At 35.7% G+C, this 24,752-nt stretch overlaps 6 protein-coding genes and 2 long non-coding RNA genes across 9 annotated transcripts; 4 read left to right on the forward strand and 4 right to left on the reverse strand.

Moving 5' to 3' along the window:
• Positions 1–90: 90 nt before the first annotated feature.
• LOC18039126 lies at positions 91–779 on the reverse strand. Its single transcript, XR_002904978.1, has 3 exons — positions 587–779; positions 405–473; positions 91–165 (listed from the first exon to the last, which is right to left on the reverse strand). It is a non-coding gene; the product is annotated as an uncharacterized LOC18039126 (long non-coding RNA).
• Positions 780–4,237: 3,458 nt separating this feature from the next.
• LOC18039403 (gamma-interferon-inducible lysosomal thiol reductase) lies at positions 4,238–6,231 on the reverse strand. Its single transcript, XM_024182391.1, has 5 exons — positions 5,891–6,231; positions 5,152–5,217; positions 4,869–5,009; positions 4,643–4,735; positions 4,238–4,561 (listed from the first exon to the last, which is right to left on the reverse strand). The coding sequence occupies exons 1-5, from the start codon at positions 6,191–6,193 to the stop codon at positions 4,388–4,390; spliced, it is 777 nt and encodes a 258-aa protein (XP_024038159.1). The 5' UTR covers positions 6,194–6,231; the 3' UTR covers positions 4,238–4,387.
• A 1,123-nt stretch (positions 6,232–7,354) lies between these two features.
• On the reverse strand, positions 7,355–8,734 carry LOC18038821 (GILT-like protein F37H8.5). 2 transcript variants are annotated; one of them, XM_024182439.1, is made up of 5 exons: positions 8,454–8,702; positions 8,069–8,134; positions 7,768–7,905; positions 7,589–7,677; positions 7,355–7,505 (listed from the first exon to the last, which is right to left on the reverse strand). In XM_024182439.1, exons 1-5 carry the CDS (start codon positions 8,700–8,702, stop codon positions 7,358–7,360), a joined length of 690 nt encoding a protein of 229 aa, XP_024038207.1. In that variant the 3' UTR covers positions 7,355–7,357. The 2 variants fall into 2 exon arrangements, with proteins under 2 accessions (XP_024038207.1, XP_024038206.1); XM_024182438.1 differs by having other exon boundaries at positions 7,461–7,501; positions 7,586–7,677; positions 8,454–8,734.
• A 955-nt stretch (positions 8,735–9,689) lies between these two features.
• Positions 9,690–12,853, forward strand: LOC18038822 (protein TIC 56, chloroplastic). The gene is made up of 5 exons (XM_006429412.2): positions 9,690–10,599; positions 10,695–10,892; positions 11,489–11,771; positions 11,953–12,115; positions 12,362–12,853. The coding sequence occupies exons 1-5, from the start codon at positions 9,891–9,893 to the stop codon at positions 12,578–12,580; spliced, it is 1,572 nt and encodes a 523-aa protein (XP_006429475.1). The 5' UTR covers positions 9,690–9,890; the 3' UTR covers positions 12,581–12,853.
• Positions 12,854–13,323: 470 nt separating this feature from the next.
• LOC18038674 lies at positions 13,324–14,020 on the forward strand. Its single transcript, XM_006429413.2, has 2 exons — positions 13,324–13,832; positions 13,940–14,020. The coding sequence occupies exons 1-2, from the start codon at positions 13,355–13,357 to the stop codon at positions 13,999–14,001; spliced, it is 540 nt and encodes a 179-aa protein (XP_006429476.1). The 5' UTR covers positions 13,324–13,354; the 3' UTR covers positions 14,002–14,020.
• Positions 14,021–15,598: 1,578 nt separating this feature from the next.
• LOC18038675 (40S ribosomal protein S4-2) lies at positions 15,599–18,112 on the forward strand. Its single transcript, XM_006429414.2, has 5 exons — positions 15,599–15,691; positions 16,540–16,617; positions 16,721–16,901; positions 17,111–17,208; positions 17,465–18,112. The coding sequence occupies exons 1-5, from the start codon at positions 15,689–15,691 to the stop codon at positions 17,891–17,893; spliced, it is 789 nt and encodes a 262-aa protein (XP_006429477.1). The 5' UTR covers positions 15,599–15,688; the 3' UTR covers positions 17,894–18,112.
• Positions 18,113–20,016: 1,904 nt separating this feature from the next.
• Positions 20,017–20,960, forward strand: LOC18040090. Its single transcript, XR_002904886.1, has 2 exons — positions 20,017–20,227; positions 20,323–20,960. It is a non-coding gene; the product is annotated as an uncharacterized LOC18040090 (long non-coding RNA).
• On the reverse strand, positions 20,900–23,277 carry LOC112097234 (ferritin-3, chloroplastic). The gene is made up of 8 exons (XM_024182038.1): positions 22,875–23,277; positions 22,591–22,674; positions 22,430–22,490; positions 22,235–22,322; positions 22,032–22,093; positions 21,825–21,890; positions 21,463–21,526; positions 20,900–21,289 (listed from the first exon to the last, which is right to left on the reverse strand). The coding sequence occupies exons 1-8, from the start codon at positions 23,183–23,185 to the stop codon at positions 21,240–21,242; spliced, it is 786 nt and encodes a 261-aa protein (XP_024037806.1). The 5' UTR covers positions 23,186–23,277; the 3' UTR covers positions 20,900–21,239.
• Between the last annotated feature and the right edge of the window lie 1,475 nt (positions 23,278–24,752).

The raw sequence follows: 24,752 nt of genomic DNA on the forward strand, positions 1-24,752 counted from the left end.
AATGAGATTGGGACTAACCCATCTTCCAGTGCCATTATCATAGCAGTCCTTAATCAAGTTTGGACTCAGCTTCAGGTTTTGACAACAGGTTCTCCACACTTTTTCCTTATCCAAAGTTGGTCCCCAAGAAGTTTCTTCAAGGCATTTAATGAAAGTGAAATGTAGCTGCAACAGATTTACATAACGTAGAAGGTTCAGAGCAAGGGAAATGCACATCTAACTTTCTCTAAATTATATAGCTTAGATACATATTTGAGTGATAACTTCTGAAATTAATTGATATTTTTGTAGTTCAAAAAATGAGAAATGTTCTACATAATTAGTGATAATGGTGTATAAAAGGAAAAGAAGAACATTAATTCAGCCACTGACACGGAGTCAACATATTGTCTAGCATTTCTTACCAGCTGTTCAGGCCAGGCTTTGATGGCACAGGCATGTATAACATTGAAGTAGCATTCATCTTCTCCATGCTGCAAACGATTTAGGGAGCAGGATCATGTCACGGTGAATCCAAACCAATTGAAATTGACCATACATGTTAAAGCTAAATGCAAATATTGAAGATGAAGGCAGAATAATTGACCTCGCAAACTATGGTCTCGTTTGGTTCTACGATTTGAGCCTTGCCCCAGGGGATAAGCCTGAGATTGACAATGCTAGTGAGACCCTTCTCAAAGACCTTCCCTAAATCATGTGTGATGAATTCAGCACCAGTGTCACTTAAGCTCTCATAGTATACAGATAGATTAACTTTCTCATCCTGTTTTACAGTAGGGAAAATTGTAGCACCGTCATATTCCACAGAAGAGCAATGTGGAAGATGAACATGAACAGCAGAGCAGTGGAAAGAAAGGAGGAGGGTAGCTGATGGAAAGTCATTTTTGAGAAAAATATTACGCATAGAAGTTCCCACATGGGGTTGGTACTTATAGCGCTCTCAAACGCACTCACTTGGCTGTAAGCTGTATCTTATTGAACTGTTCTCGTGAAATTTAAATGGAGGGTTGAGTCAAGGTTATGTAATAACTCCTCAGTAAGCCTTGAAATGACTGCCACTTTCTTGATTTCAAGAGATTTTCATTGTGACTTTGCATTTTTCCTTTGTTTTTTTATTCCTCACATACATAATTTGTTTTTATTCTAAAAATGCTCGAACCTTGTAATTCATTTTCCAACTCAGCTTCACTTTATGTCTCTAACCTTTGTTTCATTAATTTTTCTTCTTCTAAAAGAGAATAATATATTTGAACTGTCGTGTTAAGCAAATCCAATTTGGGATAGTCTTAAGCAACCTTGTTTAGTGTCTTCACAAAATCCCAAGTTGAAAAATGAAGGCTTATGCTTCATTCATTAGCTGAGAATGATCAGATCAGAACAAGCCTAATGGTTAAATTTCTGGGAAGAAGCTTAAGCAACTTAACAAAACTTGATCTTCACCATGAAGTAAATGCAGCAACCTAATTATGCTGCTTTCTCTTTTTCACTGTTCTTTTTAATGCTCTCCATTCTTTAACACTAAGGCAATGGTGTTCTCAAGTTCCAACTCGTATCTGGTCACCGAATAGATCTTAAGTGGATTTATAATGCGGCAATTGAGATTTTTAAGAAAGTTCGTGAAATCACCATGTTCTTTCTTGTGTTCTTCTATAGTTTTAGCTTCAAATGGTTCCGCATCTAGCTCTCAATTGCCACGAATGATGTCTAAATTTCTTGCTTTATCAGCATTGTTGGCCCTGGCTGCCGGGGGCAGTGGTTTACAAGCCTCCGGCACATAAGAGCCTTTATAGGCCTTGCAGACATACTTAACAAAATTTAATAAATCCTGCACTCAGAAATTAATGAGTGAGAGAGAAAATGAGAGAGAAATAGGGTGATAGTGAGACTTACATGGCCCAGTGGCTCGCCATTCACTGTTACCCACGGTACAAATTCATCTGGCGGCTTGAGATGTGTATAGTTTTATTACCTTACTTCAGCTCAAGCCACATTGCGTTCATATCAATTTGCTTCCAAGGTTATACCAATGCATTGTAACATTTAGAGCTGACAGCATGGTGCAAATACAAATGACAGTTCATGAATTGAAAATCATGAAGAGTGAAGACAAGCAAAACTTGTGAACAATTTTGACGAGACTAACCTTCGTTGAGTTCTTTCCATGTCCACTGGAACAGCATTTTCTGAAATGGAGCATTACTCAAGTTCATTTTTTGAAAGAGCAATATGCTTATACGAAGCTATGACTCATAGCTTCTACGTATTTTTCATGTCTCTTACGCCTATCCCAAACTTATTTTTCATAGAATAGGTCTGCTTATATAAAAGCTAATAAGGGCAATTAAAGTCAACAAAAAAATCTTCATAACTCTTAGATTCCAGTTAGATTTACACTAGTAATATGAAACTTTATTTAAAAAAAAAACTTCTAAATTATTTTTATATTTCACCCCATCGTGGGCGTCAATTCTAACAAAAAAATGATATGCTTATATAAACACATAAATTTTCATATACTATAAGTCCGTTTGAGATTGAAGTTGGACAACTGTAATTTAAAAGGTACTACACTAAAATGTTTGGTGAACACTAATCACTGTAGTTTGAAAGCTATGTTAATATAATTTTTCACTTGTTTGATAGAAAATTTATTATATCTTTAATAATTTTATCAAAATTATTATTTAAAATTATATTTATCACATATTATTAACGTTTAATTTATAGTTATAATTTTTTTCCACAACAGCTGTAGGTTAAAAATTATAATACTCCAATCTCAAATAAAAGATATATGTATTTATACCTTTCTTAAAACTTGAGGATTCTAATGAACAGAAAATATATATATATATATATATTTCGAGTCTTACTAAATTAATAGTTCTTCAGAATTTTAAGTGGAGGGTGGTGTAATTCCCCAGCTAGCCTGAAAGTGAGTGCCACTTTTCTTGACTTCACCATGAGATTGTAACATGCACATTCCATGATTCTTTTTCGTTCATCTTTATGCATGTACTAGAGTTTGTTTTTAATTCTAAAACCTCTCGAAATCTTAAAATTTATTTTCCTCCTTAGCTCCACTTTATAGATTTACCCAGCTTCACTTTATAAATTTACCCTTTGGCTCCCAAGTCCTGCTTGAGCAAAGTATCTTTGTTTTAAAGAGCACATCAATGTAACATTAGAAATATTCTTTTACGATTAAATCAAGATTCGCCACCACCACCGCTTACTGTTAGTATGGGCATTTTTTGTCGACTTGTTCTTTATAAATGTTGAAGGCTGGTAGGTTTTAAAGAGCATTTCTTAATTTTTCGCCCTTTTAAAGAGAATAAAAGAGTTGATTTATCATGTTAAATAATTGCAATGTGGAAAAATTTAAAGTAACTTTGGCTAAGAATCTTCACCAACCACCCTTAGTCGAAAAAATACTGCTTGTGCCTTTTAGATTAGCTGGCCACTAAATCAGATCAGAACCAGCCTAATTCGATTAAGCATCTTGTCAAAACCCGATCTTCACCATGAAGTTAATAAGAGCGAGATAATAACGCTACTTTCTCATTTCTCATTTCTTTTTAATTCTCTGTAAAATTCTTTTAACACAAAGAATGAGATTAAAATACTTTTTGTCTAATCCATGTTTGGTCCATATTAGAATAGGATAATATCATTTATTTATCATAGTAACACCCACCATTTAATCCTTAGGCCATTGAGGTGTTGTAGAAAAAAAAAACTATAATTATGAAAAAAAAAATTAATAGTATTAGTAAATATAATTTTAAAATTATAATTTTGACAAAATTAATAAAGATATATAAAATCAAATTAATTTACCTTCCAAATTATATCAGTTAGTATTTATCAAATATTTTTAAAATGTAACTTTCAAACTACAGATATACAACTTTAATCCTAAATAAGACCTTAATTATACCAAATTTTAGAGATTGAGTTACCTAGGTGTTTGCTCAAGTGGAATTCTAAAATAGCATTTAATTTTTAAGATGCTCACCCACTCAAACAGAAAAAAGTAATAAATAATCGCTCTCTTTGCAATTGTGCTTGTGCTCTTGACTTATTTTACCTTCAAATGTTTCCACTTCAAGTTCTTGAAAGTGAATACAAAGACGCAGAAAAATTACAGAAGCATATTGAAGCAACAACAGAACTTTAGTGTGAACTTGAGCCGAAAATGTAAGCAAAATTAATTCTATTTAAATCTTGTTCATGCTTTCTTTATTTTTTGGCATCGTATATTAGCTTTGTGATGTTGAATAGTCTCAGCAGTTAAGTCTATTGATGATTAGGTTGTAATGAAGATTAGCTACATTGTAAAACAATGCCTGAATTTGTATTTACCATAAGATGGGGATTTGCAAGATTAAGGTTCCTTCTGCGATGGCTTCCAGGAAGCTTCTATGAATCTTTGCATTCTTTTTGCTGGAGAATTTACCTTCTTGGCAGAGTTGATACCTGGTGAAGGCAATTTGCACGCATTGGGTACCACATTACCTTTGTAAGCTCTGCACACATACGCTGTAAAATTCTCATAGTCCTGCAGGAAAAATGTTGTTGGTGTTCTTCACTCTGTAGGTTTTGAGAGAAAGACTGGGAGAGGCATTGATTAAGGACTTACATTTCTGATGGCTTGATTATTCACCAGCACCCATGGTAAAATTGTATGAGGTGGGATAAGATGAGAAGTCTCATATTCATGTTGTAGCAAAAGCTGCTTGCAATTTCATTCCACACTAGATCAATTAAACGGACAGCGAAAACATGGACACAGGAGACACAAAAAATGAACCCATTGGAATCTCTAGAGTTATTATTATTGTAACCACTGAGCCGATGAAGCTGACCTTTGTTCCATTTCCACTTTTATAGCAATCCAGAACAGGTTTTGCAGGCAATCCTAATGTGTTGAAACAAGTTTGCCAGTCCTTGTGCCTCCCCTCTATGGCTAGAAACTCAATGCAGTAAATAAAACCATAGTACTTGTTCTGCAATATTAGATACTTTAGTAAGGTTGATTAAGCACGTCAATAAATAAGAAAAAAAGAAACAACGAAATATATAGATAAAGTAACTTTGATCCACTCTAGGATTCAAGTATAGTTTTCTAAAAAGGAAAGCAAATTGTACCACATTTTTCAGAACATTGATGGCACAGGCTTCAACTTCATTTAACAAGCATTCGTCTGGGCCATGCTGCAAATTTGGTGAAAGATAGTATACGGGTCATGCTTATATTGTGGAAAGAAAGCATATTGGAAGAATATGTGATAAATTAACATTGACCGATAATGGTAGCACGTCATGATCATTATCATCATGTATACATATGTATATGGAAACAATAAGAAATATTTAATGGGCAAGAACAATAATAGAACCTCTATTCTGTCTTCACTTATTGGAAGACAGGGAAAGAAAAAGTTGGGGAAGTGGGCCTGCTTCATAAATGAACAAATTAATATAGCGTTGAAGTATGTGTGGGGAGCACCAAAATGAAGTCTCATTTGCCAATTTCCAGTTCCGTTCTTTGGGAAGGTCTGGTAACAATAAAATTTTGGTTGTTCGGTTCAATAAGCATCTTTATTGTGGAATTGAGATTATCTATTAGCTTTGATATGACCCGGTTTATTTCTCAGGTCATTATGCATTAGCTTGTCTGCTGAAACTCGTCACATTTGGTTAAGGAAACAAACTGAACCATAAAAGTTTTATGATTCTCAAAATTTCTATTTTCTGGGTAAAGTGAAAGCCAAATAAAACTGCATTGCAAGCAAGGCTTAAAGTTGAAGCTGAAAACTACGCTTAAATGAAACGCATATGCAAAATAAGTTCAACCCAAGTAAAGAAGATTGAGTGAAAGAGTAACCTTACAAATAAAGGCATTGTTAGATTTACTGATGTTTGCATCACCCCAAGGGACCAGCCTGAGATTGATGATGGAAATGAGATCATTGTTGAACACACCCTCGAGATTCTTAACGATGAAATTTGAACAGGTTGGAGACAGAGTTTCATAGTAAACTGAGAGATTAACATTTCCAGGCTTGGCAGGAAGTGAAGCCTCACTGCCATCTATGTGCGTATAAGAAGCAGCAACATGAGATGGAGATGTAAACAAGAACAAGAGGCAAGCGCAGAAAATTTTTAAGGCTATCTCATAAAGAGGCATCTTTGAGAGCAAGGACAGAGGCCGGTCTACAGTACGTGTATTTATGAATATGTAGCTGGAGAAACTATTCACTGGGTTGTATCTTTAATGAGTAATGTGACCACAATACCCCCTTTTTCATGTTGAAATTGCCATAGTGACTGACAGTGACTCTCAAGACAAATTGTCCTGTAATCTTGACTAATCTTCATCCTAGCAGTTTCCTGTGCTTACCGGAAGCTCGAAAGAAGTAAGAATAGCGCATTTCATCCATTAAATTTAGAGGATGTAAAATGGAGTGTACGGTAAGTGATGTTTTTGATGCATTCCAGCTGTGCAAGTCTATTATTCACCTTCACTATTACGTACATTTTTGTGATCCGGCTGGTGAGTTGTTAATTACTATCTTTGGAAATTGGCAAGTAGAAATTGGAAAGCATGACATTGAGTACTTTATCATTTTATATATTTCACAAACTCCAAGCAGAACAAACATTCACGTGCAGTAATTCTACAGCGAATGGACCCGTTTGCCTTCTTTCCAATCCATAAAGATTCGGTTCAAACTTCTATTGATCACATTACCACATTACTATCCAGCATGAGATTACGATAATGCATTGCTTTTACACTGCACTTTAAGTGCCAAGTACATTGGATGCAGATAGGATCACTTGTTTATGAAGCGGAAACAATTCCATTCTTGCAACCGGATTTGCACGTTCAAAAGTACTCGATATGATAGATAAACTGGGAATGTAGCATGGAATACTTGAAAGGAAAGCAATTATGTAGCATGGAATACTTGCATCATCCCTGCGAAAATCACCTATCAGACTGGACAAGCCCTCTGTAACAACATACCATTCAATCACAGTCCACCTATACTGATCAAATCAGGAAGAGAGAGGTCTCAAAATGTAGGCAAAACACTTGTTTGCCACAGTCACAGATCCATTTTAGCATCCTTACCGGTCCATGAACTATGCTATTTTAGCCATACTAGTCCTACAATCCAAAGCAAAACAAGCCAACCTGAACACCATAATAAACACTTACTTTATTAACAAACTTTAACCAGCCACATAATACCATCCAACTAAATACTGAAGCTACTATCTTCATCCAATGATCTATCAAGCAATCTTTGATCTTGGAATTTTTTTTCCTTGGGTCTAATGATGTCTAATTCTTCCCCTCACCTGTATAGCACACTGAACTTGTAGACTCTGCATTGACTGGAATATTATTAGGAAGTGATCTGCAAGCCTCCGGTACTCGAGTGCCTTTGTAAGCTTTGCAGACATGGTTTGCAAAATTCATGAAGTCCTGCAATCGCAAAAGCAAATTTTAAACTTGAAACTTAGACTGGGGATATGATAGAGCCGAAAAAAAAAAGAGGTTGGGAATGACCTTTGAAGTGGTTGATTATTTACAACTACCCAAGGCACAAATCTATGTGGTGGTTTTAGCTGAGCAGTTTCGGTTGCATATTTTTGTTCCAGCTGCATGTTGCTATGCAATCAATGTCAGAGCTGGCTGATAAAGATAATTTATAATGGCAGCAGATCAAAATTGTCATGTGTAAAACTAACCAGTTTCCCGAGACCATTTCTGTAGCAATCAATCGGTACCCTACCCAACTTAGTTAATTCAAAGCAGTTAATCCACTCAGCCTGCCTTTTCTCCAAGGCGAGACGCTCAACACAGTGGATAAAACTGAAATGCTGGACCTGCACTTGAATTTTATTGATAATTAGTAAAAAGAAAACTCATACAACTTCGATGTACACATGTGATACGACCACCACCATTAATCCTTGCATAAGAATGAGCCTAAGAGATTTCGAACTGGCTGGTACTAAAATTAGTCATCTAGGCACTGAAAAGACTCACCACATCAGGATAAATGCTAATGGTGCAGGCCTCAATAGTATTTAGTAAGCATTCACCTGGGCCATGCTGCAAATAAAGTAATTCCAATTACAAGACTATTTTAAGAAATTTGACATGCTGAAATGGCAAGATTTTTCTTGATTCGGTGAGTATTACGGGCACCTTAGATTGATCCTGAAGAGGCCATTTAAAATTATCCTTATTTTAATACTTATCCTTTATAAATAGTTTCTTGCACCAAAAGAAAATGCATTTTATCCTAAACAAGGCTTGAACTTGAAGAAAAGTGGTTATACAGAAGTAACAGAAGTGCTTTTTTTGTTTAGAAAATCCAAAACAATGAAACGGGAGGAGAATTAAAAAAAAAAAAACATAGAAATGTAACCTGGCAAACAAAAGTTCCATCAGGTTGCATCATAGAGTTGCCCCACGGGATCATACGAAGATTAACAATGGAGTTAAGTCCCTTTTGAAACAGCTTCACTAAATGGTTTACTATGAAGTCTGCACAATATGGGCACAGGGTTTCATAGTAAACAGAAACTGTAACATTTTCACTACTACCAAATGGAGAGATTGACAGAAGCAATAGAGAAGCAGGAAAGAAGAATGTTAAAAGCTTTGTGGAAGCCATTTGTGAGTTCAAATTACACTGAAGCAAGCAACTTTCAGTAGCGGGATATTGTTTATTCCCATTGATTTGCTCTGGTGTTACGAAAGCAAAAGGCAGTTAAAGTAACTTAAACTTTTCCACTTTTGCTTTTTCAGCTTCTTTTTCTTTTCATCAGAAACCACGGAATCATGCATGCGAATGAATAAGTGACATCATTAACCATAATATTTTCAGCACTGAATTTTCACAATGAGGATGCATATGATCAAAATAGAAATTAAGAAGCAACAATCTTTCATCGAAATCAGCATAATATCTAGAATGGACTTATTTTAAAGAGATTGCTTGATAAGCCTTGCTAAAGAATGTACTTTATGCCATGAAGGCCTGCAAGAACTGACTAATCACACGTTATCTCTGAACCAAAGCACCTTTCAATAATCTCACCTGAACTCTGAAACTTTTTTTCAGATTTAAGTCTCTTAGAATGTGTTTAAGTGATTTTGGTATCACTAAAAACACTTTCAAATAATCACAAGCTAATTTGTGTCTATTTATGAGTGTACCCTCCTATATATATATGTCTCTTTTTTTTTTTTTTCTTTTTTCTCAAACACTAATATGTATATTAATCAAATCAGAATTCTACTGATATAATTTATAATTTTTTATGACACTGCCCAAAGTTCTACCCACACTTCAATATATGTTACCCAATTACATTAGAAGGAAAAATGAGTCTTAACAATTATTGGGATTAGAATCTTGAGGGCATGGGTGTTGCCAATGCACATTGATCATACCCTATCTTAAACTTTCTGAAATTTCAAAAAATTTAAAAACTAAAAGATAATGTTTTCTGCATTTAAAAGAATCCAGTACTATTTGAGCTCAGTTGTGAAGTTGCTCCGGATAGGAGCTGACGTCGGAAATATCCAAGTAGATCATTTTGAGTGAAAAATTACATCAGCACACTCAAAACCAAAAGTGCTTTTCAATTTTCAACTACTTATGGGCCTTAAAAGCTTGAAGTTTGACAAGCCGAGAGCCCGTGTTTATTAAGTCCCACACTAAGCGGCCCAACGATGGCCGGCATCTTCCTCTTCGTTTTGACTGAACGCAATCTTCTCTTGCACTTCAGCTCACTCTCAGTACTTTCTCCATTTTCAACGATTTCAGTATCTTATTAACCAAAAACCCTAAACCCTAATGGCTTCCATCAACTTTAATCCCTTCGAAAACTGGTTCAATAAACCCACAAACCCACTTCCAATCATCAACTTTCACTCACTCACCGAATCCTTCTCTTTCTTCAATCCCGGGAAACCCACTTCAAATTTCGCTTCAATTTCATCATCCCTCTTCAAACGAAAAACGCCCAAGAAACCCGACCCGGAAACCGAACGGCAAGAACCAGGTTATTACAAGAAAATGCTGGACCAATACTTCTGGGAATGCGAAAACTTACCCGATTACCGCCACGCCCCGGAAGTAGAAGAAATCCTGAAAGAGGAACCGCTTTTCGAGAAGAAAGAAAACCCATCTGAAGAAGAAATTAAAGAAAATGAGGAATGGTGGAAATCGTTCAGGGAAAGTCCCGTTGTTCAGTTCATGGCGCGAGCCGAGGAGATAGCGGATTATTTGAACGAAGTTGAGTTGAAGAAGAATGATAAGCCGTACAGACCGGAGGACAAGAAGCTGTGGCAGGCTTTGCCGCACGTCATTGGATTGGACGGGAGGCCGATGCCGAGGAAGGCGATAAAGACTAAAGAAGAGAGTGACGACAAGTTTTGGGATTTTATGAAGCAGTTTCAGTTCGGTCTTTGGGGGTTTAGGCAGCGGCCGTACCCCCCCGGCCGGCCCATTGATGTTGCTCAGGCCATTGGGTATAAGCGGCTTGAGAAGCGTTACTATGATTGTAAGTACCGTTCTAGTCATGCTAAAACTTAATATGAATTGTTTATGCTGTGAGTTTTACTGGATTATGTTGTTGTTAATTTTGGTCTTGTATAGTTATAATGAGGAGTGGGGGTTGGTACTATAAGGATCGGTTGGGTCGAACAAGAGGGCCGTTGGAGTTGATTACGCTTAAGACAGCTTGGGGTGCTGGTATCATTGATAAGGATACATTCATATGGGGGGAAGACATGGATGAATGGGTACCCATTCACATGGTTTATGGCTTGGAAAAGGCGATTGCTACTTGGGAAGGTTTGTTGGATTTTCTTTCTCATGTTTATTCATTTTGTTTAATGCAATCTCTATGCGAGACTACAAGAAGTAGTTGCATGATAATGTATTTATAATTTATGATTTCCGTAGTGGGTTGTCTGCAAGTAATATATTTTGATTTCCTAATAATGTGATAATGAGGAGTTGCCTGTATGTGGAAAAGCTATCCAGTTTGGATGGAATTCTTAAACCATAGAATTTGCTTGTATAAATCCAACCTCTGAAAATATTAGGACGTAATCATGCTTTTGACCTCAAAAGTTACTAGACCGAATTATTTTTCTTTGGTAATGTCAACTCCTCGTGTTTTGAGTGACTTTGGAAGTTTGAAAGTATCATATTCAAGAGGAGATGCATAAACTGTAAATGTACACTCTTAGCCATTCAATATGAGTGCTGATATATTTTTAAACAGATTCAGATTTGTATTTTGTTAATGCAATAATAATATACCCCTTGTTCTTTCATTGCTGTTCTCAATCTATTATCTTTTTGGTGGTTTTTGGATTTTGAGGCACTTATCTTTTATTCTTTTATTTAGAGTCGAAACTTATCTTCTGGCTTGGTGCTTCCAGTTAGGCTTGGTGCTGCAGCAACAGCTTTCCTTCACAAACTTCAAAAAGGTATACCTCCTTGGGTTCCTCTTAAGGGACATGAGAAGAAAACCTATAAGCAGCTCCAAGAAGAAGCTATGGAGAGCAGGAGACGTGATAATGCTGTACTACAAGCTAATGGTGGTGTTTGGCCTGGGGTTAGAATTCCAAGTCATGCTCTGTTTCTTTGGGCTAGCGGCTCTGAACTGACAACAATGTTGGAAGCTGATCACATGCCAAACAAATTTATTCCAAAAGATCTCAGGTACTGTGTCCACTTTGGTTTATTGCATTTGTTATTGGATTGAAGATAATTCTTCATATTTCTTAATAACTATGTGATACTGGTGTCTCTTAATCTTCTCACAAGATTTGTCTATCTGAAACAATTTAATGTATTGGTTAATATTAATACAAGGCATCTGGATTGCTTTTGTTGGGGACAGGCTGCAATTATCAAAAATTATCCCTGGGCTAAGGCCATGGGAGGTTCTAAGCGTTGAGCAAGCTATGGATCAGATTACATATGGCGGAGAGTGGTATCGAGAGCCACTAGGTTCCCACACAACAGGTCCTCCTTACATCAGGGAGTGGAATGTGGACATTTTGGTATGGTCTTGCTTCTTCCAGTTTCATTTTAAGCTTTTGATTGCTTTAGCTCAGTAGTTTGTTAGAAAGAAGATGATATGTTCGACAAAAAATTCTACTTAGATCTTTAGATATTCCATATCTTTACATTAATTCCTAAACTCTTTGGACTTCCTTGTGGATCACCTCGAGGTGTTCTGCATTGTAAATTTTGGAAAAAGTGGATGCCTGTGCCTTGTATGACCTTCATGTTATGCGTGCATGCAGGAATTTGTCCGTGTTCTCGACACCCTAAGGACCGGAGCTCTAAACAGTCTGTTGGAGAAAGTTCCTGGTTTCAATACCATAGTGGAGAGACTCAAGGCTGAAAATGAAGCGAAAGAAGCCAGAAGAGAGAAGAGGATTGAGGCACTGATCAAAGAGAAACAGGAGAAAATGGATGCAATGGTCAAAGCCAAATATGGTTCAAATCCGTCAGATCCATAGAGTCACTATTCTTCTTATAAGAGTTCTGCAAGTTTTAGCCTCAATTTAAGTTGTCTTGCTTCCAGGTAACTTTTGCGCGATCAAGTCATCTTTCAGAGGAGAGATGGTTTCAGGATCTTAAGAATTAGTATATTTCCTCTCCATGTAACTTGTATGAAAGTTTGAAACCTAGAGAAGATCAACTTGTATTCAACATTTTACTGATGTGAAGTTATAAATTCTCTTACATCTTATTAGACGGTAAAATTCATAAAATTAGACATGAAATAAAAGCTTTACGATTTAGTTTTCATGTCTGTTATGGGTTCATTTTTCTTCCAGTGTTGCAAACAGAAAAACTTAAACCATATTGAGGGTCGTGCGAAGAAAAGCTTCCTAGTTTTGAGAAAACAGTGGATTCTCCTGTTTTACCACTGGACTTCGGGCAAAAAGAAATAGAACTTAACAGGATTGGCCCAGCCACCCAGGAGATCTCCGTGTCGGTGACACCACCGACTCTGTATTGAGATCGTAATATACTGCCCAGATGGGCCTATGGATTGACATGTGTCGCCAGTGTAGAGGCAGATTTATCTTTTTGATCTTTTTTTGGGAATACAAGGGAGGTTTGTCTGTATTAGACAATATCTACGAAGTTCGTGTAATAAAATTATATGGCTTTGCATTAAATAATGCTTTGAATAGGGACGCTTGTCACCTTGGCCGCTATATGATAGGCTTCGGTATAAATAATTATCGGAAGTGATAAAATTAAAAAACACTAAAGAGAAAACGATGGAAGATGCTGTGCCCGAAGCAGAAAGCTTATTGCATAGGCAAGAAGAGTGTAGCAAGCGAAAAGAAACAGACGCTGAAGGCAAAGATGATGAAGAGAGAAAAGGAGGGCTCTTAGACCACATTATTCATAACTTGGTCTCTCCTTTGAGTCCCAGAGCAGGAGATGTTAACCAAAAGAAGGATGAAGTTTTCGGAAGCAAGGATATTGGTGCAAGAAGTGAAAATGAGGGCTCTGGGTCAGAGGAGGAAGTGGGTAATGTTAATAGTGGTGGTGGGGGACTAATCAAGAATGTGATACCCAACTTCTTTCGCCCAAGCGAACAAGCTCAAGTGACAGAAAATGAGAAGAAAGATGAAGAAGTGATGGTGAAAAGAGTTGAAGAAAATGAAGAAGTGAAGAAAGACGATGAAGGTGGTGGTGGTGGTGGTAGCATCATTGGTAACATTGTCTCTCACTTGCCGACATCACTTCCAGGTATATATATACTTATAGCACTTGGGCTTCTTGGGTTCTTATAAGCTGCACTGTTTCTTTATTCTGCAAAGATTGGTTAGTTAATATTGTGTTTTTGCAATCAACAGGTGATGTGGCTCCAACAACTGATGAGGCCTCCATTTTAATTCATTCTATCATCCATGATTAAGGAGAACTGCTGTGAGAAACTGATTTTTGTAATCAAGTGCTGTGGCTGTTTTCTGATTTTTTTTAATGTATTTTAACATTGTTCTGTAATCTGTTTGGTCTCTGTGATCATTAGTATTGTTTTCAACTAAGTTGTAATTGATTCTTTCTTAAAGCTGAAGTAAACAAAAATCATAACCTTGTACTTTTCAAGTAATGTGGGGTTGTTTTAATTTGTTCCATCGTTCTCCAATAATCATTACCAGCCATCTTGAACTCTGGCTTTACCACGCGAAGCATGAATTTTAATGTAGATTTTTGACATAGAAGCAGAAATATGATTCACGAATAAATTGTACACAATCTATTATTACATTATTTGATTCGGTGTTTAAAAGATCACGATGAAATTACAAAATAAAATATTCTATAGAAGTAAAAATTTGGAAAACAAATTGACTGAAAAGTTTAAAATCCAACTTTAGACTGATATCTCTAGTCATTATGTTAAAGATTACGGGTAAATGAGAAAGAACGTGATACAACGTAAATAAGAAGGGGTTAAGAAGTGACTGAGAAGTGGTGAGAACCTGTCGATAAAGTGATCAAAAAGTGATAAGAAGTGACAAATACATGTGAAAAGAAAACAATAAGAATGTGATAAGAAAGTGACGAGAATGAGTTTGTGTTAAATAATTCACAAGTAAGAGAGTGTTATATCAACAAAATATGGAGAAGTTGAACCATTTTTACCCTCATTTTCTTTGTTGTTCTTTTTTTAAATTACAGTCTAGCCATATTAATGTTACAAATCCTTAGAGCTCTTTTAGATCAAATTTTTAACAGCAAATAAGTTGAAATTGATTCAAAATCTACTTCTCAAAACTCCAATGAAAATCTTTTCCAACGAATGTATGAGGGACTAAGGCTCCGTTTGGTACAGTTTTTCAAATAGAGCTTATTTAAGTAGAGTTTTTGTTAGTAAAACTTTTGTAAATATAACTTTTACTAAAAAAAATTTAGTTGTTTGATTATCAATAAAAATTTTTATTAAAAATTTATGAAATTACTTTAATAGTAGGTTTTTTAAAGTTATATTATGAAAATAGTAAATAAAACTATTAAATAAGTAGATGATATTTGAAATATTTTGACATTTAAAAAAAAAATTAACCTCTACTTTCAAAAACTCAAAATTTGAGTTTTTACTAGTAGAGGTAAAATAGATTATTTAAGGTTCAATTAAATTTATTATTCATTATTATAATTATCTCATTGCATCACATTTCATCTTATCTTGTCTCATCTTCTCTTATCACATTCTATCATGTCGAGCACACAAAAAGGTCCTAAAATACCCCATTCGACTTAAATCTAACAGATACTAATTTTAGGCATCGGACCAAAAATTTTCGGGCTTCTAAGAATTTTGGGGGGTGTATTTAGAGCATTGCGCAGCAACAAATGCAATCGGCAAAAAAGGTTGGGCCGTCTTGATAGTTTCTAAACTCGACCCGATTAAGCCCATAAAACAAACCTACCCGTAATCCAATTTCATGGTAAAAAGTACAAAACAAATAAAAACCCTAAAGTACCCCCAGTTATTATAAATACAGAAACTAGGGTTTAGTCACCTTCTCACTCTTCTCGCGGAGCCAAAGAGAACAGACAAGCAGCCGCAGCGAGGCAGCAGCTTCAAACTCACAAAAATGGTTAGCCTTCCGTACACTTTCTCTAATCTTATCAAACTCAGCCTTAGCGTGTTCTTAATTTGTTTCTAAGACAACGTGTATTACGTCTTCAGAAAAAAACTTACCCGATGAATGCGTTTGTTTTGGTTTTTAGATTTGAGTTACATTATGTGATAGTTGCCGCAAGTCCATTTTCTCTGAAAAATTTAGTATCGCGTCTTTGAAACTATGTCGTTTTTAAATAAATTAGAAGAACGGGAAACGTTTGGCTTCGTAATCGATTCATATAGCATTACCGTAATTTTAGAACTTTTTTTTTGGATCAGTGAGTATCCAGCACCATGACTGTTACCTTCTGATTATTTTATTTTATTTTATTTTTATCTGTGAAGATAAAGAGAATATATGCAATCGATTATATATAAATTACGTGATCGTGTTTTCCATTCATGCGTACATATTTCATTCCGTTAGATGTCTTTGATGTGGCAAGTGCTGTGAATAAATTGGATTAGTTTCACAGAGAATTTTTTTCCCCCAACTTCTATGTTTGGTTGGAATTTTCTTTCTTAATTAGCTTGTGGGTCTTGTGTAATTAAGAAGTTTGGATGTTTAGTATGTCTATGGTACCATGGGAATTAAAATATATCTTCAAGTGAATTTGCAATGTGTTGGTTGTGTGGTACTCCAATTGAACATATCTAACTTGCTATATGGTGCCTGGCTTATCCATTGTGATGCATTTGCTATTGTTTGTGCGATACTTGTTTTGTGGATATTCTTTATGCTATGGTTGTTAGAGGGATTCTGTTGGGTTCTTACTATAAAATTCTGGGTCACTTGACAAGTATATTCTTTGTGCATTACAGGCTAGAGGATTGAAGAAGCACTTGAAGAGGCTCAATGCCCCTAAGCACTGGATGCTTGACAAGCTTGGTGGTGCATTTGTATGTTTGCCATGTTAAACTCTTAAACTTTTTGATACTTTCTTTTCTTTTTTCTACTTCTCAGCTACTTTTGCTGACTCATTATAATTCTCTTGGTCTGCAGGCACCTAAGCCATCATCTGGTCCCCACAAGTCAAGGGAATGCTTGCCATTGATCCTTGTATTGCGAAACCGTTTGAAATATGCTCTCACATATCGTGAAGTTATTGCTATTCTGATGCAACGACATGTTCTTGTTGATGGGAAGGTTAGGACAGATAAGACCTACCCTGCTGGTTTCATGGGTATGTGAACTTCTCTCTTTGCAAGTAACAAGATTTTTTTTCCTTTTTTTGGAAATGGTATTCTGTAATCTTGATTTTAGATCTATTAGTTATATAGGAGTAGCAGTTTCTTTTCATTCTTCTGCCTGGCCTATTCTTTGCAGAATTGTTGGTTTGAGGTACTGAGATTGTTATGTCCTTTTTTTTCTCTTTTGGGACTTTGTTAACAGATGTTGTGTCAATTCCCAAGACCAACGAGAACTTCCGTCTCCTTTATGACACCAAGGGTCGCTTCCGTCTCCATTCCCTCAGAGATGAGGAGGCAAAAGTATGTCTATAACTTATAGTTGATTCTCTTTGTACTCTCTTGGTTTTTTAATATTAATTTGCTGTGGAATTGCTTGTTTGAATCAAGAATTATTACTGCTGATAACTTATCATTATGCATGTATGTAGTTGGTCTCTCCAATTCTCTTACAAACTTGTAGTGCATATTTTCCATTGTTTGCATATTCATCACTAATGAATATCACATGTTAACATCTCGAGTCTCTTTAAATTTATATGAATTTTCTGTAATGCAGTTCAAGCTTTGCAAAGTTAGATCAGTCCAGTTTGGCCAGAAAGGTATCCCATACATCAACACCTATGATGGGCGTACCATCCGCTACCCTGACCCACTCATCAAAGCCAATGATACCATCAAACTTGACTTAGAAGAGAACAAGATCACTGACTTCATCAAGTTTGATGTTGGGAATATTGTCATGGTCACTGGGGGTAGAAACAGAGGTCGAGTTGGAATCATCAAGAACAGGGAAAAGCATAAGGGAAGTTTTGAGACCATCCATATTCAAGATGCCCTTGGTCATGAGTTTGCAACTCGCCTAGGCAATGTGTTCACCATCGGGAAGGGTTCAAAACCATGGGTGTCACTTCCTAAGGGCAAGGGTATTAAGTTGTCCATCATTGAGGAAGCTAGGAAGAGACAGGCTGCCCAGGCTGCTGCTTAAGCTTTTACAATGAATTTGGATACATTTTGCTGCTTTGTTTTTTCTTGTTGAATTAGAGCTGATTGGCACTCTCTAAAGCTGAAGTAGGACCGATGCAAAAATGAATCTTTATTTTTATTTTTATTTTTATCAGCACAATTTTGAACCTGCTTTGTCCTTTTTTATTTTAGCTACTATTTGGTGGATGTTATTTTCAACTATTTAATCTAAGTTCATGTATCTCTTTATCGTTTCTGTTTGTAATTTTGGGCTTATGGTTTTCCACTTTTGTATTTGAAATATATTAAGCATTGGGGTCTGGTTAAACCTGAATGGGGATCAGGGTACTTTTCCTCTCTCTTTCAGTGGGTTTTGCACAAATCACAATCACCACTGTTGTGAGGATAAAGATTCAGTGTTGAACTGAGTTTTTTTGCATTGAATTAATAATTGTTAGGTACGAGAAATAAGAAAAATAAAAATTCAAAATAAATCTTGATCATTAATTCAATGCTCAACAAAAAAAAAAAGTTCATCTTAATCTTTGTTGTGAAGTATTTGTTATGCATCTTGCGTTTGAATTCTTGTTAGTGATTGAGTTATGACTATGAGGGCGTGTTGAGTGGTTTCTAAATAGTTTTGTTCGACATGGTAGACTGCTCAGTTTTATTTAACTAATTACTTTGGTTAGGGAGATAAGAGACTTGAAAAAAGAATATTTGACTAATTACTTTGATTAAGGAGGTAAGAGATTAAAAAAAAAATTTGAGCTTCGCTCATTTCTTTATCTTGACAAAAATAATATGAAAATTGTTTAGGCCTAGATATTTTTATTTAGTTAGTTATTTGAATTTAAATTGTGGGAAAAAAAAGGGTTAAAGAAAATGAATTTGAATTTGTCGGCCCCCTACCTTTAAAAACATAATTTAAAAAAGATTATGTTAATAGAAAAAATATTATGTTGATTTTTGATGATCCTTGGCTTTGTGAAATTATACTCCCAGTGACACTGTAATTTGAGCAATGAACTTTGTTAGCATTATGATTCATGCTGGTTCTTTTTTAAAAAATAAAAAATAAATTGGTTTAGTCTAGTCGCAACTCAATTTTTTCTCCACTCATATGATTGGAGTTTAAACTCAGACTTCTTATTTTCAATGCAAAAAAACGTTATCATCTCGATTAAATGGCTTCTACTTCATTTATTAAGCTTGAATAAGAAAATCTATCCTCTCCACAGATGACACCCACGTCAAATGTTAAAACTTAACATCACCCGGATAAGAAAACCACCGGGCTTTCTATTTCCAGATAAGAACCGAGTAGTAGATGAGCATTTACCTATCAGTCATCCCTCATAAATCATAAATTATATAATTCCAAAAAATTCCTCATCTTCACTACCTAATGCGGGTGAGCTTTCTGCAAAATGCTCTTCACTCCATTAAAACAACACAGAAAAGAAACTGAATTTGGGTGGAAGAATTAAAGTTTGTTGAACAATGTCGTCTGCGGGAGGCAGTAGTTGGGCACGATGCTACCGGAAATGGTTTCAATGCGTATGCCTTTACTTGCTAAAAGTGGCATCACCCAGTAAGATTGAGCAAAGCTTCGAAAGCGATGCCGAAAGAATCCAAAGAACCTAAGCACGCTCTTAACTAATCTTTAATCATATGCTTAAATAATTAATCAACTCAATATAATCCTTAAAAAAAAATCATTAATGAGATATGTTTGATAGTGAGAGAGTGAGGAGTGCAGCACAAACACAACGTAACTGAAAGAAAAACCAACCGTCCGTTTGACTTGGGGACCCATATGACTTTCTTCGAATACAATAGAATTGAGAATCTTTGGTAAGAAAGATAAATGAGAAATGCTCAAGTCCAAAATGATCTCTCCTACTTAAATGTCCACTTCTTTCAATTTATCACTCTTCCTGTTTTTGGCACTTCATCAAATGGGTTTTGAGTGTCCCCATCATTTTTTAAATGACACAATGGACCCTTGTGAAACGTGATCATTGCATCAGTTTGATTAATTCAGGAGGACAAAAGTGTCTTTGCATCAAAACCAAATTTGAGTAAAGATAAAGGCCCCCCTGTCTTAATGAGTGTTGGTTTGTGCTTGGTCTGTTGCATTTTGTTGTTTAGCTCTCAAGCATTATTTTATTATTGAAGAGTGAGGTTGGGCTCACAAGGGAAAAACGAGCATATAAAAAGAAAGAAAATGAGAGCTGAAGCTATGAGAAGATGGGGAGGTGGGGTGGCTGGCTATCCTTCAAACGCTCATTTCTCTTTTCCACCAAGTCCATACTTCTGAAGATCGCTTCAGGTTTCAGAAACAAGAACAAAGGTGACAAATAGTTATTTTCAAATGTTATTGCAAGCAGAGCAGCACTAATTTATTTAGTTGGTTTTCTCACTCATGTGTTGTTATGACAACGGCAGGAAGTAGAGACGTGCTTCTTAGTATTTACAAAGACCTGGAGTCTTGCCAAGAATATGAAGATATACAAGTGATGTGGGCAATGATTCATTCTTCTTCAGCTTATCCTCCAAAAACCTGCAACCACACTAGAAGAAACAAGAGGCCTTCTTCATATTGGAGATTTTGTTTTAGGCAAACTTGAATCCATGTCTCCTTTCCTTTTCAAAGAATTGGTTTTAGATGAATCTTTTTGTTTTCCCTTATTGTGGATGAAGGCGTTTGATGAACTTGACGGGCAGGCACTTCTGGTTTCTTTTCCAGGTTTGATTTGCGTTGCAATTTTTCCTCTCATGGAGATGGGAAATGCCGAGGAAAAATATATATATATTTACATATATATTTTGTTCAAATTGTCATGTAAATATCGGCAGCTGAGTAAACACTATGATGTGCTCTAATCTCGTTGCATATTTTATCGAATATACTTCCAAATAATTGCGAGAAAGGCAACAAAGTATCCTTGAAAAAAGAAAAATAAAATAAACTTAAAAGAAATGAAGAGAGGGAAACAAAGTTGCTCTTTAGTAAGCCAGTGAGTTAAAGAATTTATTCCAGGGCAGAAACAGAACTTTTATTGAACAACTTAATTATATTTATACAATCAGAAGATGGATTTGGTGCTCTGCTTAAACTATTAGATCCCTTCACACTGTCTGTTACTAAATAAAGAAAAAGCACCATAAAAAAGACTATCTAAAAGCGACCACACTAATATGATAAAGCAAGGAGGCTATTGAGTATTGACTTTGTAGGACTTATCACTGTTTCAGCTTATTTTTTGACAACACATTCAACCTCCTGTGGCAGAGATACTTCAGAACATTTAGCAGCAAAGAGTTGACTAAACCACAAAGAAATGTAACAATATGGTTCTTCATCATGCAGCATCACCCTCGTGGAGAAGCATTTGATCGAAGTGCCATACTCCTGCAAAAATCCCGCCAAAAAAACTTGGTTTAGAGCCCAGAGTGAGAAAAAATTAGGAGTTGAGCTAGATCAATTCGTTTGCTGCACAATTGCAAGTATTGAATGCAATGGGAGAGGCTGAGTGAAATAAAAGACAATGAAGGTATAAGTCAACTGTGGATTTTGAATCATACCGTGGCCTTTCCCAACCATCCTAAGTTGAGAAACATATTTAGCGATCTTGTTAATTGCTTCAACCTATAAAATAAACAAATGAATGGTCACACTCAAACCGTCAAGCGTCTTTCAAATAATTTAGATAAGTGTTGAAATAGAAGCTGCAGTTCATTTAATTGGTTTTTCTTCAGATAGAGAAAATATTTAATTGGTTGAAGACAGCGATTAAGGGAAGTACTTTTCTCCCAACGAGTATATAGTCATAAGAAATATGCAAGAATACAAGACAATATTAAGCTTTTCTTGAATCAGCTTATATTCAATTTCAACCTTATGAGTAACATATCAAGACAGAAGAAGAATCGAAATCGAAGCTCACCTGCTCACCCAAAAATTCACTCTCGACAAAATCTCCCATTTGGGGATCATTGTTTCTATCCGCCACCTATTGTTCATCAAGAACAGGGTAAACTCATGAAAAAGGCAATTCTAAAGGCACCAGAAAAAGATAAAAAAATTTACGTTTACTTGCAGGATCAGTTAAGGCATATGCTTAAATAAAACTAAGATGGTAAAGACATATTACACTGCGCAGGCTCAGAAGCTTCTCGTTTGTTAGCTTCTCCAGGGACAATGCTAGTTCCATTGCTGAATCAACAAGCCAGAGAACATCAAAATCAGGATTGACATTACTTCTCACCATAACAAGCAAAATAACATTATACGATTTCAGCCTGGAAATAGAATAAATTAGATGATTAAGTGCCGCAGTCAGACCACTAAACTTACCATACAGGGCATCCCCTTTCTCTGCATGATCAAACTCCGAAGGGGGCTGCATTATGGAGTGCAGTTTTACTTTTCCACCGCGCAAGTTCTAATCAAAACATTGAATCAGCGGCATCAGATTTCCAATCATCTGAAGACAAATCAGTAACAAGATTTGCTATCATTTCGACATAGGATTAGGAACGAGGGAAGTACCTGATACTCCATAAACTTCTCAGCATGTTCCCTTTCTTCTTCACTGGACTCCTTGAAAAATCTGATTACAGCAAACGAATTACTCATCGCTTAAACGCAATTAAATTAGTTTCAAAAGCAAAGGGAAAAAGTAAAAGGGTTTGTAAAAAAAAAAAAATTACTTGGCAAGGCCTCTCAGAGCAATATTATCCCGATCAAAGTACGCATACAGGGCATGGTACACGTATGAGACATTATATTCCACACTGTAAACACAAACCCACATTCATAATAAGTTAAAAATCAAATGGACAGCTAAACAATAATGAATAATTCACTGGATTAATAATATGAACCCCACGTGATAATATCACGAGCAACGTCGCTCGTTTTAACCTTTATAAAGAAAAAGAAGAAAATAAAATAAAAAAGTAGATGCAGAAGATGTAAATGGAAAGAAACTGACTTGATCTGCTCGTTGATAGCGGCCTCACACTCGTCCTCGTACTTTTGGCGAGCTAGTGAAAGCAGAGGGGAAACAGGAACATCAAGAACCTCTTTCTTGACCTCTTCGAATGGCTGAAACACGACCCCGGTCAGCGGCATGCTATTGGCGTCCACAGCAGCAGAAACCTTCAGACTCCTCTTCGTTCTTGGCAAAATACCACCCAATTTCACAAGAGAAGCATTAGACTTAGAGTAACATGATGAGCCTGTTGTAAGACCAGCCAGTTGCTTCGCTGCAAGAGAGGAGGATGAAGAAGCTGCCAATGCCATTGCTGTAAGCAAGTGCGTAATGGAGATTGAAGGAAGAAAGCAAATGAATTTGATGAAGAAGAATGGCAGCCGACTGATTTGATGATAAGATCCGAGGGCGTGTGCCTGCCATTTATACAGGGGCGAAGAGAGTTCCAGAGTGGACGGGCTCTATCTTCGGCCGTTGGATTAAATCCATTTGTAGGGTCGTCATTCGAACACGTGGTTGGGCGTGTGGCGACCTCGTGCTGGTCTATCCAAATTGATCGTGCGAATCTTTCTTTACATATCCCGTTCACACTACACATCCTGAACTTTCCAACGAATATCGCACCACGCGCTTCAATTTTATAGTATCCAACCATACGTGCTGTTCACTGCTGTCTCAGGCGATTGGGATATATTTGTCACGTTCTGATAATTGTGGCTCAGTGGCCAGTGCCAAAATGATCTGGAAATTTCCGTGATAAACTCGTGGCCTGTTCTGCTTTTCCACAATGACTTTTAAATTCAACGCATCTGAATTAGATTATTTAATGAAGAAAAATACTTGGCCTACGGAAAGATTAGAGAAATAAAGAAGGGGGGAGGGTGGAAGTGGATGGATAGAGGAAGAAGTAAATTTTTTTTAATTTTTTTCTTATTTTTCTCCTTACTAAGCAGTAAGCACAACTTATGAATAAATATTATTTTATTAATATAAATCGAATAACTTAAATAATATTTAATCATTTGTATGAGTTAATTTAATTTAAATTTATTCAATTAATTAATAAATTTGCAAATTCATATGGTTCTTTTGAATCATTACGATTTTTCAAATTTGCAAATTTACTAAATTTTCTTATTTCGGTAAGGATGAAGTTTTAAATAATGGAATATTTTTTTTATTAGATGAGACAATTACTTAGATTACAACTCATATTTCATGAGGTTAGTACATTGATATTTACAATTAAATAATTATTGAAATTAATTTATAAATCTTATATAATATAATTCAGATTTTATCTTTTTTAATATTCAAGTGACGTCCACTCTACTTGCATTTCAAAAAGAAGAAAATTATTTTCACTCAAATTGAGAAAATAAATTAAATCCCTACAATACGTTATGGGGACTCAAATTTATGACGAACCTATAACCTCACAATTGTGAGATTTGAGTTCTAACTACTAAGCTAAAGTCTCGTGGCTTCAATAATGGAATGATTAGTAACAAAAGAACTTGTGATTATTATTAGGAATAATACAAAATAATGTAAGCACCGTTGTAAGGTAGTAATTTTTAATTGGATTGGCCAATGCCCAGTGGGCATGTATCCAAAATTGTTTGATGGGGTTTGTCGTTATGATTGTAGCTTTTAACACCAATATAAAATTCTTTTCACACCCTATTAAATGTTATTTCTGAAAATATACCCTAAGTTTGATATATAAAATACTAAACATAGATTAAAACCAGTCATCTTCTCCTAAAAATTTACTTTAGAAATAATGTTTCTTTTTAAGTTTCTATTTATCAAATGCATAAATTTTTTTAAAAAAATTATTTTCTTTTTATTATAAAATTTCTATGTCTATAATGC

Source organism: Citrus clementina, unplaced genomic scaffold (assembly GCF_000493195.1).
Source record: "Citrus clementina cultivar Clemenules unplaced genomic scaffold, Citrus_clementina_v1.0 scaffold_6, whole genome shotgun sequence".
NCBI classification, from domain to species: Eukaryota; Viridiplantae; Streptophyta; class Magnoliopsida; order Sapindales; family Rutaceae; genus Citrus; species Citrus x clementina.

What these genes read in the sequence shown, in the direction of transcription:
- LOC18039403 (XM_024182391.1), bottom strand. Translation starts at nt 6,193, where the DNA reads ATGCCTCTTTATGAGATAGCCTTAAAAATTTTCTGCGCTTGCCTCTTG. An exon ending in TCAATGTTCTGAAAAATGTG is followed by an intron (nt 5,010 to 5,151) that starts GTACAATTTGCT and finishes CTAATATTGCAG; the next exon opens with AACAAGTACTATGGTTTTAT. An exon ending in ATAATCAAGCCATCAGAAAT is followed by an intron (nt 4,562 to 4,642) that starts GTAAGTCCTTAA and finishes TTTTTCCTGCAG; the next exon opens with GACTATGAGAATTTTACAGC.
- LOC18038821 (XM_024182439.1), bottom strand. Translation starts at nt 8,702, where the DNA reads ATGGCTTCCACAAAGCTTTTAACATTCTTCTTTCCTGCTTCTCTATTG. An exon ending in ATGGAACTTTTGTTTGCCAG is followed by an intron (nt 8,135 to 8,453) that starts GTTACATTTCTA and finishes CTTTATTTGCAG; the next exon opens with CATGGCCCAGGTGAATGCTT. An exon ending in TTAGCATTTATCCTGATGTG is followed by an intron (nt 7,906 to 8,068) that starts GTGAGTCTTTTC and finishes ATTCAAGTGCAG; the next exon opens with GTCCAGCATTTCAGTTTTAT.
- LOC18038822 (XM_006429412.2), top strand. Translation starts at nt 9,891, where the DNA reads ATGGCTTCCATCAACTTTAATCCCTTCGAAAACTGGTTCAATAAACCC. An exon ending in TGAGAAGCGTTACTATGATT is followed by an intron (nt 10,600 to 10,694) that starts GTAAGTACCGTT and finishes GGTCTTGTATAG; the next exon opens with TTATAATGAGGAGTGGGGGT. An exon ending in GGCGATTGCTACTTGGGAAG is followed by an intron (nt 10,893 to 11,488) that starts GTTTGTTGGATT and finishes TGGTGCTTCCAG; the next exon opens with TTAGGCTTGGTGCTGCAGCA.
- LOC18038674 (XM_006429413.2), top strand. Translation starts at nt 13,355, where the DNA reads ATGGAAGATGCTGTGCCCGAAGCAGAAAGCTTATTGCATAGGCAAGAA. An exon ending in CTTGCCGACATCACTTCCAG is followed by an intron (nt 13,833 to 13,939) that starts GTATATATATAC and finishes TGCAATCAACAG; the next exon opens with GTGATGTGGCTCCAACAACT.
- LOC18038675 (XM_006429414.2), top strand. An exon ending in ACAAGCTTGGTGGTGCATTT is followed by an intron (nt 16,618 to 16,720) that starts GTATGTTTGCCA and finishes CTTGGTCTGCAG; the next exon opens with GCACCTAAGCCATCATCTGG. An exon ending in CTACCCTGCTGGTTTCATGG is followed by an intron (nt 16,902 to 17,110) that starts GTATGTGAACTT and finishes CTTTGTTAACAG; the next exon opens with ATGTTGTGTCAATTCCCAAG.
- LOC112097234 (XM_024182038.1), bottom strand. Translation starts at nt 23,185, where the DNA reads ATGGCATTGGCAGCTTCTTCATCCTCCTCTCTTGCAGCGAAGCAACTG. An exon ending in GCTATCAACGAGCAGATCAA is followed by an intron (nt 22,675 to 22,874) that starts GTCAGTTTCTTT and finishes TTGTGTTTACAG; the next exon opens with TGTGGAATATAATGTCTCAT. An exon ending in AGCTTCTGAGCCTGCGCAGT is followed by an intron (nt 21,891 to 22,031) that starts GTAATATGTCTT and finishes GATGAACAATAG; the next exon opens with GTGGCGGATAGAAACAATGA.